The 15134-nt window shown below is 44.0% G+C and overlaps 1 protein-coding gene and 1 long non-coding RNA gene across 5 annotated transcripts in view; one reads left to right on the forward strand and one right to left on the reverse strand.

Moving 5' to 3' along the window:
* WIZ (WIZ zinc finger) overlaps nt 1–15134 on the forward strand; it is a 93849-nt gene that overhangs the window by 16962 nt on the left and 61753 nt on the right. For all 4 annotated transcript variants that reach the window (XM_073588768.1, XM_073588770.1, XM_073588771.1 and 1 more), the window contains exon 4: nt 835–2360. In XM_073588768.1, the coding sequence (XP_073444869.1) occupies nt 835–2360 (1526 nt within the window). The remainder of the gene's footprint in view (nt 1–834; nt 2361–15134) is intronic.
* LOC141100351 (uncharacterized) overlaps nt 1–15134 on the reverse strand; it is a 46660-nt gene that overhangs the window by 3013 nt on the left and 28513 nt on the right. The window lies entirely within an intron of this gene.

Here is a 15134-nt window from a genome sequence, read left to right on the forward strand (position 1 = left end):
GCAGCCTGAGACTTCATCTCCTATGTATTTACTCAAGGAATCTATCATGGGTGCGGTCATGTTAATAATAAGAACAGGACATTATGTGGCCAAGGCAAGGTCTTTAAAAAAAAAAAAAAATGGAGGTAAAGGGCATTTTCCATTGTGTAAAGTGGCTGCATATTGCTAAGATATGCCATCACAATGACCTGGTGGTCTGACTTAGAGGACTCCAACCAATCCTAAGAATAAAGGCTCTGATTTATTCTTATCTTTCCCTTTAAGGCTCCCACATTTGAGGGTTGGGCTCCCACCAATCATAAACTAGCTATATGCCATCACTTTGCCAAAAAGAATTTAAAGGGGTATTCCCATTTCCAAGATCCTATCCAAATACGGTGTAGGTATAATATTAGCAAATGCTTCCAATTAGAAAGGTAGTCTAGTTCTTCTGATTCGCTATGTCGCTTATCCCATGTGCAGGGCATTGCAGTAGCTTAGGTACCAATGGTTACTACCATTCGTATAGTGACAGAAGTCGTAACCATGGATACCTAAGCTACTGCAATGCCCTGTGCATGGGGCGAATCAGAAGAACTATGCTACATTTCTAATTGGAGTTATTTGTTATTATTATTATTATTATTATTATTATTATTATTATTATTACACCTAATACATATTAGAATAATATCTTAGAGATAGGAATACCTAGTTAGCCCTTTTTATAAGTTACAGTTTAGCATCTGGTCTACAGGAAATACACACATCATAGTTGGGAAGGTTAGCATGAGGTCCTGCTCAAATCACACCCAATCTTTACATAGCTTATCTTGCCTGCCTAATATTTTACAGCCCAGATCAAGACCGCCATTCATCTTCTAAATATACTCTTCCATCATCCGACCATCGGACCTTACATCTTCGTGGGTCAACCCAGACAGGTGCCCACTCCAGTCCTTGGGAGTATTCATCTTCAGATGTTCATCAGGATGGTGAATTGACTGATGGAATGACTTCAGAAGATCAGTACTTGCAGAACAGAAGGTACGAGTGGTCTTCTGGTTTGGATAATGTAGAAGAACATTCGCAATTAATGATGCTACGATCAGACCCAACACCCATTAACATGCCAGCCTTCAGAAGAGCCCTTCAACTGGGAAGAGCCCATGAGGCCTGGCAAGGAGGAAACTACTCCGAAGAGGATGCGCATGTAGAAGTGGAAGAAGAGGAAGAGGAGGAAGAGGGATCAGTTTACACTTGTATTGAGTGCAACATTTATTTTAAGAAGAAAGCCCACCTTTTGGAGCACATGTTCCAGCACTCTCAGGAAGCAGAAGGAGAGGGGCAGCAGGCTAGTGAAGGATCTCACACCTGTGGGGAATGTGGAAAGGGATTTGGAGATGAGGAGAGTCTGGAATCTCATCGTCAACTTCATCAGGAGTCCAGACAGAAAATAATAGAAGAAATTAGTAAATTAGAGAATTTAGCAGACGAAGGACGTGATGCCCGTCTTCAGTGTCCCAAATGCCTTTTTGGTACAAATTCTTCCAAAGTTTTTGTTCAACACGCAAAGACCCACGTGAGGAAGGTGAGTGGAGACACTCGAGGAAACCCAACTTCTTTCAGAGCATCTTCTGAAATTCTTGAAGGAGGCAAAACCTCTCATGTGGCAACTGACGTAATGTGGAAGAGTTCAGATGGCGAAACTACAATTGAACAGGGATGGAGATCTGATGTACACCAAGCCGCCATGCAGGGACCCAGTAAGATAAAAAGAAAGATTTTGACTAGAGAAGATTCGGAAAATTCTATGCATGAGAGTCTTTCTACCAAGGAAGAAAATAGTAAGTCCAGAAAGGCTTTCCAACTTCCAGAAGCTGCAGTAAAGTTAAAGAAGAGGTTTCGAGAGGTCCTCCGATCAGGTGTGGGATGGGAAGAAGAGCAGAGGCAACAGTTGAGAGATCAGGTTGCTGTCTTGGTTCTTAAGGACATTGGCGCCAAGAAGAGGACAACAAAAGGACATCCGCCTTCGCGTATTGGAAAAAAACTTTCAGCTGCAGCCAACAAAGGTCTGCTGTCAAGCTATGAACGCTGTCTACCCAGAGACGACTGGGGAGAGGTGGAAGAGGATGTACCTTTAGATGCCCTCTTAATGGATCCTAAATACGCAAGTCAGCTTGAAGCGCTTGGGCTGAGGAGCGAGGAGAGAGAATGTCCATATTGTCCAGATCGCTTCCACAATGGGATAGGTCTCGCCAACCATGTCAGGGGCCACTTGAACCGAGTTGGAGTTAGCTATAACGTACGCCACTTCATATCCGCAGAAGAGGTTAAGGCCATTGAACAAAACTACTCGTTTCAGAAGAAACGCAAGAAAGGTAAGACATGCTGGTCAGTTACCTGACTCACGGGTCTTTAAAGATATCAGTATGTTGATGCCGATTGATCGTGTCAAAGTCAACTATTAAAGAAATGGGCTGGCTCTATAAAACTATACATTCTGCGTGGTGGTGTTCCCCTGTTATTATTCCTGAAAATTCATGAATACTTTCCCATCTGGGTTTTTCTATTCTCCTTGGCACTGGGGGTGTGTTCTAAAACATCCCGACACAGTCAGGCCAGCATATGATTGGGCCATAATCTGGAATGGTAACTCCCAGTTGTAAGTTTGTTTATGTATTCCCAGGACAAATAACAGAAGAACAGCAAAATGCAAAGTTTTGTGAAAATACACTCTAAAATATGTAACAAAAGAACTTGCAAGTCCTCATTATAAGGGCTTGGTGAGATAAAATATGGTCACTTTCCAAATACGATGCCATTCTTGACTGTCGGATGTTTCGGGTATTTCATCTCCATTTTTGTCAAGTGGCTGTATTTATAGAAGGAAACATTTCTCTTGTGCCAATCTCTGAAGTCAAGTCATAGCACCAGTCTCTTGCCATGAAATTGTAATTTTTTTTTTATACCTGGTGTAAATACCTCTGTTCTCCTGAATCCCGCATCGTTTTTCTTTTGCTCACATTCCTCTCCGTTCCTGAGATACGGCTTCCTTTTCCTGTATGTAAGGCTTATCTTGTTAGCCAAGTGGATTTGGTGATAAGCCCTCCTCTATGGAGGTGTCATGAGTACCACACCCATATGACTAAAAATACTAGCTTTATATACAGGGAAGAAGGGGGCCATATCATGGGAACAGGTGGGTACAGGAACAAAAGAAAGTACATCGGATTCAGGGAAAACAGCGGCATTTACTCAGGATAAAAGATGACATAGTTATGGCAAGGAACAGGTCCTCTATTAAAGGAGCATTTCACATATGTCTGATGGTAGAACTGAGATCAACTTCCAACTTTCTTTGGGCAATCAGGAGAATTTGTCAATGGATTTAAAGGAATTGGACCATAACCAACATTTATCACCCTTCCACTATGTAGGTGATGTGTATGATCTTATGGACCCCCATAGCCATAAAATCCCCATGGCTCCTTTTATTGTCTAAAGGACTAAGCGCTGTATTTGCTGATCAGTCTCTTAGAGATCGAGTAAAGCGACGGTGCACATGTGTGACCACCAGTCCTTTAAAATGTGCAGGACGAGGGTGCCATCCTGGATGAGCTGTACTACCTGAGCAACTTCTGTGAGTTGCACAGTATGCACTGCCTCATGCTCCTGTATCTCTAGGGGTGAAAGCAATGACAAAATGCAAAAGTAACCAAACCGGCAAAAAAGTATGAGAACAGAGAAATGTTCTATGGTCACCCCTGCAGAACCCCTTTGTCTTGCTAATTGTCTATCATTTCTACCTGTTGTTTGTTCCACTTGCACAATGGCAGGAGAGATTGATTCACAATCGTTTTGCTTCATAACCAGACAGGTTGATTTCACTGAAGTGTGACTGACTTGCAGTTACATTGGGATGTAACATTGGGTTCCCTTTATTTTTTGAGCAGTATTCTATATCTTCCTTATTTCCCTGATCCACTCAGTCAGCGATTCCATCAAGGAAGGAAATTAGATTAGTCTGGGATGATTTGTTTGCTGCAAACACATTCTGCCTCTGATTAAGTACTGTATTCTTATCCAAGTACTTACATACATGCTGTTTAATAATTTGCTCAAAGAGTTTTCCTAGCATAGAAATAAGACTCACTGGCCTGTAATTTCCTGGCTCCATCTTTTTCTTTTTTCAGGATAGGGAAAGCATTCACCCTTCTCCAATCTTCTGAGACTTCTCCTGTTTAACATGATTTTTCAAAGATTCTTGGCTAGTGGTTCTGCAATTTCCTCTTTCAGTACCCTAGGATGTAATTCATCTGGAGCAAGATTTAAATTAGCTAAGTGTTCCCTCGCCATCTATAGTGTGGATTCTTTTATTCCTTCGATAACACAGTGAAGATCAGTTGATGATACATTTGTTTTCTTAGAGAACACAGATGTGAAATAGGAATTTAAAAGTTCGGCCTTCAACATAATTTTTGACCACTTCACCCTTTTCATCCTGTAAAAATTCTATATCATCTTTGACTTTTATTTTGCATTTGACATACCCCCAAAATCATTTTTTTACTGCTTTTGGTCTCCCTTGCAAGCCTTATTTCATTAGTGGCTTTAACTCTTCTAATCTTGCCCTGTATTCTCAGCAAACAGCATTTTATTTTTCTTTAGCTATGCCCCCCTCTTTCAATTTAATATACATTTCTTTTTTTTCCTTTTTAAAAAGTGATTAAGTTCTTTCTTCATCCATCTTGGTCTATTTTAAATGCTTCCAGCTTTTGCTGAATGAAATTCTCACTGCACAATCAGTAACAATCCCGAAATGAAGTCAGATCTTCCATCCTTCTTGGACATTTCTGTTCTTTAGAACATCCAGCCATTTGACCTTTCCTACCCTCTTTCGGAGTTCATCAAAATCTCCCTTTCTGTAGTCCAACCTTAAAGTCTGAGTCCTCGCTTGTTTTCCTCCTCTTGTAATCCAAAATTTGATGATAGATAACCTCCTAAATTCCCAGCCACCTTTACTTCCTCAGCCATATCCTCCCTGTTGGTAAGTATTGGGTCCAAGATTGCTGATCCTCTTGTTCCCTCTTCTACCTTTTGAAAGATAAAGTTGTCAGCAAGAGAAGATAAGAATTTTATGGACCCATTACTTCTGCCTGAGAGATATTTCCGAACAAATATCTGGATAGTTAAAATCTCCCATGATCACTATGTCATACTTTTTTTACTTGTGTTTTTTTTTTTTTTTGAGAACAGAGACACCCGAAGTAAGAGTTCATCCATATCTTCAGTCTGTCCAGGTGGCCTATAGTAAAAACCTACAATAGTGTCCTTTCTGTTTTTCTCTCCTTGAATACTTAACCAAACAGTTTCTGCAGAGCTACCGTTCTCTGAAGCTTGGATTTCAGTGGAGATATGTTTTCCTAACATACAATGCAACACATCCTCCCCTCTTTTTAAATAAGTTGCAATCTTCAATGTTTGTATTCCAATCATGTGTATAATCCCACCAGGTTTCAGTGATGCCTATGACTTCATACCTCTCTTCCTGTGTTAGCAGCTCCAATTCTCCTTGTTTGTTTCCCATGCTCTGTGCATTTGTATAGACACATTTTAATCTGTAGTCCTGTAGTTCCTTATGTCCACTTCTAATATCAGGGTTCTCAAAAGAATTAATTCACTGCATATTTTTTTCTGGCAGTATATTTTTCATCCCATATGGCTCAAGTTTAAAGCTCTCCTGATGAGTATAGCAAGGCATCTACCAAATATGTGTTTTCCTGTTTTCGTAATATGCAACCCATCTCTAGCAAGGAGTCCATCATACAGGTAATTCACTCCATGGTCTAAAAAACCCAAAACGTTGCTCACGTCACCATCGACGTAACCAGTTGATCACCTGTAGAATCCTGTTCAATCTCCTTAATCCATGTCCATCCACTTGGAGGATGGATGAGAACATGACCTGCGCTCCCGGTTCCTTTACTTTCCTGCCTAGGTAACACTCTGCATAAAGCCTCCAGGTCCTTTTGTGCAGTGTCATTTGTTCCTACGTGTATTAGTAGATGTGGATAGTCATCTGTAGCACTGAAGAGTCTTGATACTTGGGCACCTGGAAGACAGCACACATCTCGTGGGGTGATGTCCGGTTGGCAGTTAGTGACTTCTGATCCTCTCCGTAGGGAATCCCCCTTGACCACCACTCTCCTTTCTTCTTAACGACAGTGCTTCTTTTTCGTCTTTGAAGAGGCTTCTGATTTCTTACTGGAGTGTTCTTTGTGGGCAAAGCACTTTTTTGTATTCATAAATCCAGTGGGCTGTCCTACTAAGTGATTGATTGTCCTGTATGACTGCATGCACAGATGCCTGTCAGTCACTAGTAGATCCGCCCACTGAACTCCTAAATACAAACACCAAGGATTTCAATTAATAAAATACAAGTTATACTGAATCTTTTCCAGCAAACACATATCATCCCGCTCAGCTTCTCCTTTTCCATACCGTGCTGTCCACAGATTGTACTACATGTACAACCTGATAGGTTCCCTTTAACCTCTGGGCCATTTTCCGTTTTTGCGTTTTCGTTTTTTGCTCCCTTTCTTCCCAGAGCCATAACGTTTTCTAATTTTTGGTCAAAATGGTCATGTGAGGGCTTGTCGTTTCAGGACGAGTTGTAGTTTTTGAACGACCCCATTGGTTTTATTATATTGTGTACTGTAAAAGGGAAAAAAATTCCAAGGGCGGTGAAATTGCAAAGAAAGTGCAATCCCACAGGTTGGTTTTTTTTTTGGTTTTTTTTACTGTGTTCACTAACTACTACAACTGACCTGCCATTATGATTCTCCGGGTTATTACGAGTTCATAGACACCAAACATGTCTAGGTTCTTTTTTATCTAAATGGTGAAAAAAAATCCAAAGTTTCTTAAAAAATTGCGCCATTTTTCGTGATCTTGGATCGGGTGAGGGCTTATTTTTTGTGTGCTGAGCTGACTTTTTAGTGATACCATTTTGGTGCAGACACGATCTTTTGATCGCCCGTTATTTAACATTTTAGTGCAATGTTGCGGTGACCAAAAAACGTAATTCTGGCATATTGACTTTTTTTCCTGCTACGCCGTTTAACGATCGGTTAAATCTTTTTTTTTTTTTTTTTTTTTTTATTGATCGGGCGATTCTGAACGCGGAGATACCAAATTTGGTAATGTTTTTATTTATTTATTTATTTTATTTTGAAAGGGGGGTGATTTGAACTTTTAGATTTTTTTTTTTATTATTTTTTAAAAACTTTTTTTTTTTTTACTTTTGGCATGCTTCATTAGTCTCCATGGGAGACGAGACTAGAAGCTGCCATAATCCAATTGGCTCTGCTACATACAGGTGATGGAGAAGGGGGGTGTGGAAACCACACAAATACGACATTCAGATCCGAATTATTAGCAAAAAATCCCTTTATTGGAAAACATGGACAGAACAGGGAAGTGGGGGAACATGTGCAGGGGAGATAAAGTGCAACAGTGCTGAAAAGACGCGCCTGACCCAACAACTCTAACATAGAACAATATCAATAAAGTAGCAATAAATATACAATAGTTGTGGGGTTACATAACAAGTGCCACATTAGAATGATTTATAATACTCTCCACATTTACATATTCATTTACATGATGTAACCATAATGTGAGCTCTAGAGGATCAAATCAACCTGCATAGGGTGTAACCTGGTGTAAACCCTTTATGTGCCTATTAAAGTAGAATAGCACCTCAAATTGAGGTGACAAGGTATTTATTTTATATTGCACAGGGTTTAAACTGACCACCTAGAATATAACATATAGTTAACCCTTTGTGTGCCTAATATAATTCAGTAGTACCTTAAATTGGGGAAACCAAATATTATATTTATATTGCACAGGGTTTAAGGATCACTAGCCATAGTGTCACTAAACAGCCACAGGCAGGAGTGCACAATCACATGCGACAAGAGCAAACACCCCCACACAAACGAGAGTACAGTGAGCTCTCACAGCACATACCGAGTGAGGAAGGGAGAAGAGCAAAGGAGGAACATCCTCAAGGTTACCTGAGCGGGCACTGGTGGATAGAGCGAGCTGGCGGCGCGTCTCCCCGACGCGCGTTTCGGAGCGAGGCTCCTTCGTATTATTTTTTTTTTAGGGCGCTGTTTTATACCTTTGCTGTAATGTTATACATACAGGTGATATCAGATCGCCTGTATGTAGCAGAATTGCTCACTTGCTATGAACGCTGCCCGGTTATCATGCCAACCCAACGGTGACCCGCAATCACGTCACGGGGTCACCGATTGGCAGGATTTTCGGCGCGCTTGCCAGAGGCGCGAGAAAAGTGCCGCTGTCAAAAATTGACAGTGGCATTTAGCTAGTTAACAGCTGCGGGTGGATCGTGATTCCACCCGCGGCTGTTGCGGGCACATGTCAGCCGTATATATCAGCTGACATTTGCCTGGAAAGATGCGGGCTTAGCACCGGAGCCCGCACCAAACAAGGGAAGTCCGACATCGGTGTACTATTACGCCCAATGTCGGAAAGGGGTTAAACCGTGTGATCGTTGTGACTCTCGCCATTGACGAGAATGGAGAGTTTGTGAGCATGTATGACCATGGGCTCCATTCTCTTTCTAAAGTAGTGGTGGTCACACATGCTCAGTACTGCTCCGTTTCCACAGGGGACTTTCTAACCCCATTCTCAGGATTGGTAGGGGTTTCCGTGACTAATACAGTTATCTATCCTGTGGGAGGTGAAAAATGTTTGTGGTCCAAGTGTTGGAAGTTGCATTGCCAATTAATATTGACTATGAATAGTCTTACAGAGCCAGTTTCATGGTATTTTGTGGTTGTACTTTGCCGTTTGTTTTGAGTGTAGTTTGTCTTTTTGTATTGAAATATTATAATTTAATAGGTATAATACTTAGAGATAACAGATATTAAAGAAAAATGTCATCTTTATTGCAGATTGCTGATGATCATTTTGTCATGTAATGCATTGAATACCAAAATACATGTTATAGGCGTGTAGACAGATAGAAATAGAGGGAGCCATTTGGTCAGGATCGGAGAGAGTAGACCAGCCGCCTGTAGAATGAGAGGGATGACCGAGAGCGATAACTTAGGGTACAGTGGCATGTAAATGTTTAGGCACCCCTGGTGAAAATGACTGTTATTGTGAATAGCAAGTTGAAAATGAAATGATCTCTAAAAGGCCTAAAGTTAAAGATGACACATTTCATTTTGTATTTAGGAAAAAAAAAGTAATGTTTTACATTTTAAAAATTACAAAAAAGAAAATTGATCATTGCAAATGTTTGGGCACCCTTGGAGATTTGTATGCTCGGATTACTTTGGCCAAGATTTCAGAACTTAATTAGCCTAATAGGGTTGTAGCTTGTTCACTATCATCGCTAGTAAAGGCCAGGTGATGCAAATTTCCCGTCTTTATAAAAACCCACCAGCCTCCTCTAACCTTATGCCAAAAAAAAACAGCAGCCATGGGTTCTTGTAAGCAGCTGCCTTCAACTCTTAAAAAAAAAAAAAAAAAAAAAGGTCGAGGCCTGCAAAGCAGAAGGCTATAAGAAGATGGCAAAGTGTTTTCAAATTGCCCTTTCCTCAGTTTTAAATGTAATTTAGAAATGGCAGTTAACAGGAACAGTGGGGGTCAAGATAAGGTCTGGAAGACCAAGCAAAATTTCAGTGAGAGCTGCTTGTAGGATGGCTAGAGGCAAATCAGAACCCTCATTTGACTGCAGAAAGATTTAGCTGACTCTGGACTTGTGGTACATTGTTCTACTGTTCAGAGACACCTGCACAAATATGGCCTTCATGGAAGAGTCACCAGAAGAATTCAGTGTCAGGTTAAAATAGTGCTCTTTGGCCACAATGATCAAATGTATGTGTGGTGAAAAAAGGGCTCAGAATTTCAGGAAAAGAACATCTTTCCAACCATTAAGCATGGGGGTGGATCAATCAATCTTCGGGGTTGTGTTGCAACCAATGGCACAGGGAAGATTTCACAGGTAGAGGGAAGAATGGATTCAATGAAATTTCAGCAAATTCTTGATGCAAACATAACACAATCTGTAAAAAACAGAAGTAGAAAAGAGGATGGCTTCTACAAATGGATAATGATCCTAAACACACATCTAAATCCACAATAGACTACCTCAAAAGGCGCAAGCTGAAGGTTTTACAATGGCCCTCACAGTCCCCTGATCTGAACATCATTGAAAATCTGTGGCTAGACCTCAGAATAGCAGAGGATGCAAGACGGCTCAGGAAACTCACAGAACTGGAAGAATTTTCCAAGGAAGAATAGATGAAAATCCCTAAAAGAGAAATTGAAAGAATCTTGTCTGCCTGCAAAAGAAGTTTACAAGCTGTGATGCTTTCAAAAGTGGGTGCTACTATGTACTAAACATGCAGTGTGCCCAAACTTTTCCATCGGCTCATTTTCCTTTTTTTAATTTTTAACCCCTTCATGTCATGTGCCGTACATGTACTCTGCATATCGTGTCCCTCCCTGTGATGTGTGCTACGGCACTGTTTTGAACATATGCCCCTAACAGCCATGGGTGGAATCTCAATCCAGCCATTGCTGTTAACCCGTTAACAGCGCTGTAAGCGCACCACTAATCCCGCCTATTGGCACTCGTATAACATGACCGCGGGTCGCCGATGGGTTGGCATGACAACTTGGGGTCTGCAGGAGACCCCTGTGGTTGTCATTGTCGGATTGCTATGTGTGCCGCGCAGTGGTCGGTGCTCATAGCAAGTGAGCATTTCTGCAACACACAGGCGATCTGATCATAGCCTTTGTGTAGCAGAGGCGATCAGACAACTGCAGCTTTAAAATGTTAAAAAATAAAAAAAAATATATAAAAGTTCTAACCCCCCCCCCATTCGCCCTGTTCAAAATAAAACAATAATAAATAAAAATACACATTTGGTATCGACGCGTTCAGAATCGCCCACTCTATCAAGCTATAAAAAGAATTAATCCGGTGTAGTGGAAAAAAGTCAAACTGCCAGAATTAAGGTTTTTTGGTCGCTGCAACAGTGCATTAAAATGCAATAAAGGGCGATCAAAAGATCGTATCTACACCAAAATGGTATCAATAAAAAGTCATCTTGGCGCGCAAAAAATAAGCCCTCACTCAACCCCAGGTCTCGGAAAATGCCGCTATTTAAAAAAAAAAAAAAAATGTAAACAAACTTTTTTTTTTTCACCATTTAAATAACAAAACAACCTAGACATGTTTGGTGTCTGCGAACTCGTAATGACCTCGAGAATCATAATGGTTTTAGCATTTGTTGAGCATGGTAAAAAAAAAAAAAAAATCCAAAAAAACAGTTGTAGAATTGTACTTTTTTGCTATTTCCCAATTCCCAGCACTTGGAATTTTTTTCTTGTTTTCTAATACCCGAACTGGTAAAACCAATGGTGTCTTTCGAAAGTACAACCCGTCCCACAAAAAAAAACAAGCCCTCACACGGCCATATTGACAGAAAAATAAAAAAGTTATGGATCTGGGAATGAGGGGAGCAAAAAACAGAAACACCAAAACGAAAAAAGGGCTGCGACATTAAGCGTTTAAAATATAAAAGATGAATATACCGTATTTTTCCGACCATAAGACGCACTTTTTTCCCCCAAAATTTTGGGGGAAAGTGGGGGGTGCGTGTTATGGTCGCAATACACGGTACCTAACCTTCTGGCTGGTGGCAGCGGGCGGGGCTCTGCGGTGCGGTGGTGGCAGCGGGCGGCGCTCTGTGGTGCGGTGGTGGCAGCGGGCTGTGCTCCGGTGCAGGGGCGACGGGTCCACCGGCATTTCTTCGCAGCCCGGAGGCCTCCGCACTTCCCTTGCTGGCCGCTGCCATGTTGCGGTGGCCTCCGGGAGCGTGGACGCCGGGAAGATGGCCGCTGGTCAGGGACGGCGCATGCGCAGCTTCAGATCTCGTCCCGAGATCTCGGGGGACGAGATCTCGTTGCCGAGATTTGAATCTAGTCCCCCGAGATCTCGGGACGAGATCTGATCCCGCGCATGCGCTGTCCCCGGACCGGCGGCCATCTTTCCGGCGTCCATGCTCCCGGAGGCCACCGCAACATGGCGGCGGCCAGCAAGGGAAGTGCGGAGGCCTCCGGGCTGCGAAGAAGTGCCGGCGGACCCGCCGCCCCTGCATCGGAGCATAGCCCACTGCCACCACCACACCGCAGAGCGCCGCCTGCTGCCACCACCGCAGAGCCCACCTGCCCCTGCCCCAGCACTGCTGCCCCTGCCCCAGCACTGCTGCCCCTGCCCCAGCACTGCTGCCTCTGCCCCAGCACAGCTGCCCCTGCCCCAGCACAGCTGCCCCTGCCCCAGCACAGCTGCCCTTGCCTCAGCACAGCTGCCCCAGCACTGCTGCCCCTGCCCTAGCGCTGCCGCCCCTGCCTCAGCGCTGCCGCCCCTGCCTCAGCGCTGCCGCCCCTGCCTCAGCGCTGCCGCCCCTGCCTCAGCGCAGCCGCCCCAGCCTCAGCGCAGCTGCCCCAGCCTCAGCGCAGCTGCCCCAGCACAGAGCCGCCACCGCACGAGCCTGGACCACTGAATGATCCCTGTGACTACTTCTCCACCTGTGCCGCATCCCTTCCCAGGTAAGCTGAATTCGGACTGTAAGACGGACCCCCATTTGACACATTATTTTTTTTCCCCTATTTTCCTACTGAAAATTGTGGTGCGTCTTATGGTCCGGTGCGTCTTATAGTCCGAAAAATACGGTATATAATTTTTTTTGCTTAAAATATAAAGGAAATGTGTCACCTTTTTAACTTTAGGCCTTTTAGAGATCATTTCATGTTCAACTTGCTTAACTGTTCACAATAACACTAATTTTGACCAGGGCTGCTCAGACTTTTACATGCCGCTGTAAATGCAGACAGTGAGGTTTTGGTGCAGATTTTCTGTCCAGTTTTTGCATGTAGAAAATCTTCAATAGCAGAAAATTATCTCTTCCACATAGATTGTCAAATCTATCTGAGACCTTTCATTGCAAATTCATCCATGCAGACTGTGAAATTGGCTTAAAATAAAAACTCATGCGTCTTTGCTGCAGATAAGGTACAAAAATATCTGCATCAATTCCGCTACATGTACATTCACCCTAAGGCCTGTTTCACACTTCCGTTTGTCACCATCAGTCAAAATCCGCCGTTTTGCAAAAAAAACGGATCCGCCATTTTGCTTGGCGGATCCGTTTTTTTTCCCATTGAGTTGCATTACCGGCGGATCTTGACGGATGGCCATCCGTTGGATCCGTTTTTTTGCGGATCCTCCAAATTTTTGCCATCTGCTGAGATCATCAAACGGAGCCTGTAAGGTTTTTTTGCCCTGCGGATCCGCATTTTCCCTTTTTAACCCTGAATCTTTTCTGGCTGCTGGAAGAAAATTCTCTTTCTCTTTCTTTCTCTCTCTCTCTCTTTTTTTCTTTCTCTCTCTCTCTCTCTCTTTCCCCAGGCGCGGTTTCTTTAAATTTTTACCTTCAGCGGATCTGTACATCCGCCGATCCACTATCCCCCGTTTCTGTCAGTCCGCCTGCGGATCCGTTTTCCGCTATTTTGGTGGATTTTAACTGACAGAAAAACTGAAGTGTGAAACAGGCCTAAGGGATAAACTCTCAGTCAACAGATTTGTTTCAGAAATTTCTGTGATTTTTTGATAATCTGAATAAGGTTTTGTTTTGTTTTTTTTTTTGGCATGGTTTTCTGTGAGCTCTATTCAGATATATGGGGCAGGCAGGGGTAAGGTAAAGTGGACGGTGTAGAGCTTTCGCACATTGCAAATGACTTTTTCTTAATAGCCACACAGTGGTGCAGAAAGTGAGCGGCCATTAACAAAAGTAAGCAGTTTGCGATTAATTTATGGCCATGCAGCTGAAAGACACTGTGACTTTTAGGAGGCGCCATCAGCTTCATGGGACCTCTGCCTCTCAGAAATTTCTGCAACTAATCTTCCATGGTCTCACACTGAAAAAGACAGTCTATTGGGGTAGATGACTAATGCCTCGTGTAGGTGGGGGTATGGGGTACTTGCCTGGGAGGAGAGGTTCTTTTACATCAAGCTCAGTGCTTATTTAGAAAAGCTAAAAATGTATACTGGGCAGAAGAGTGGGTACGTTGGTTTGGACGGTGGAGTGGGTACACTGGTTGGGATGACGGCGGGGGCGTTGCTGGTTGGCATGGCGGAGGGGGCGTCGCTGGTTGGGACGGTGGAGGGGGCGTCGCTGGTTGGGACGGTGGAGGGGGCGTCGCTGGTTGGGACGGTGGAGGGGGCGTTGCTGGTTGGGACAACGGAGGGGGCGTCGCTGGTTGGGACGACGGAGAGGGCGTCGCTTGGGGGGACGGCGGGGGGCATTGCTGGGAGGGCCGGCCGAGGAGCGTCGCTGGTAGGGACGGTGGAGGGAAGATTCTCTCAAGGTGGTAGTAGGACATGCTATGTTGAGAAAGACAGTCTATTGGGGTAGACGACTAACTCCTCATGTGTAGGTGGGGGTATGGGGTACAGGCCTAGGAGGAGCGGTTCTTTTACATCAAGCTCAGTGCTTATTTAGAAAAGCTAAAAATGTATCCTGGGCAGAAGAGTGGCTACGTTGGTTTGGACGGTGGAGTGGGTACAATGTTTGGGATGGCGGAGGGGGCGTTGCTGGTTGGGACGGTGGAGGGGGCGTCGCTGGTTGGGATGGCGGAGGGGCGTCGCTTGGGGGGACGGCGGGGGGCATCGCTGGGAGGGCCGGCCGAGGAGCGTCGCTGGTAGGGACAGTGGAGGGAAGATTCTCTCAAGGTGGTAGTAGGACATGCTATGTTGAGAAAGACAGTCTATTGGGGTAGTTGACTAACTCCTCATGTGTAGGTGGGGGTATGGGGTACAGGCCTGGGAGGAGCGGTTCTTTTACATCAAGCTCAGTGCTTAATTAGAACAGCTAAAAATGTATCCTGGGCAGAAGAGTGGGTACGCTGGTTGGGACGGCGGAGGGGGCGTCGCTGGTTGGGACGGCGGAGGGGGCGTCGCTGGTTGGGACGGCGGAGGGGGCGTCTCTGGTTGGGACGGCGGAGGGGGCGTCTCTAGTTGGGACGGCGGAGGGGGCGTCGCT

Source organism: Dendrobates tinctorius, unplaced genomic scaffold (assembly GCF_039654945.1).
Source record: "Dendrobates tinctorius isolate UK_male_01 unplaced genomic scaffold, ASM3965494v1 ptg000104l, whole genome shotgun sequence".
In the NCBI taxonomy this organism is placed as follows: domain Eukaryota; kingdom Metazoa; phylum Chordata; class Amphibia; order Anura; family Dendrobatidae; genus Dendrobates; species Dendrobates tinctorius.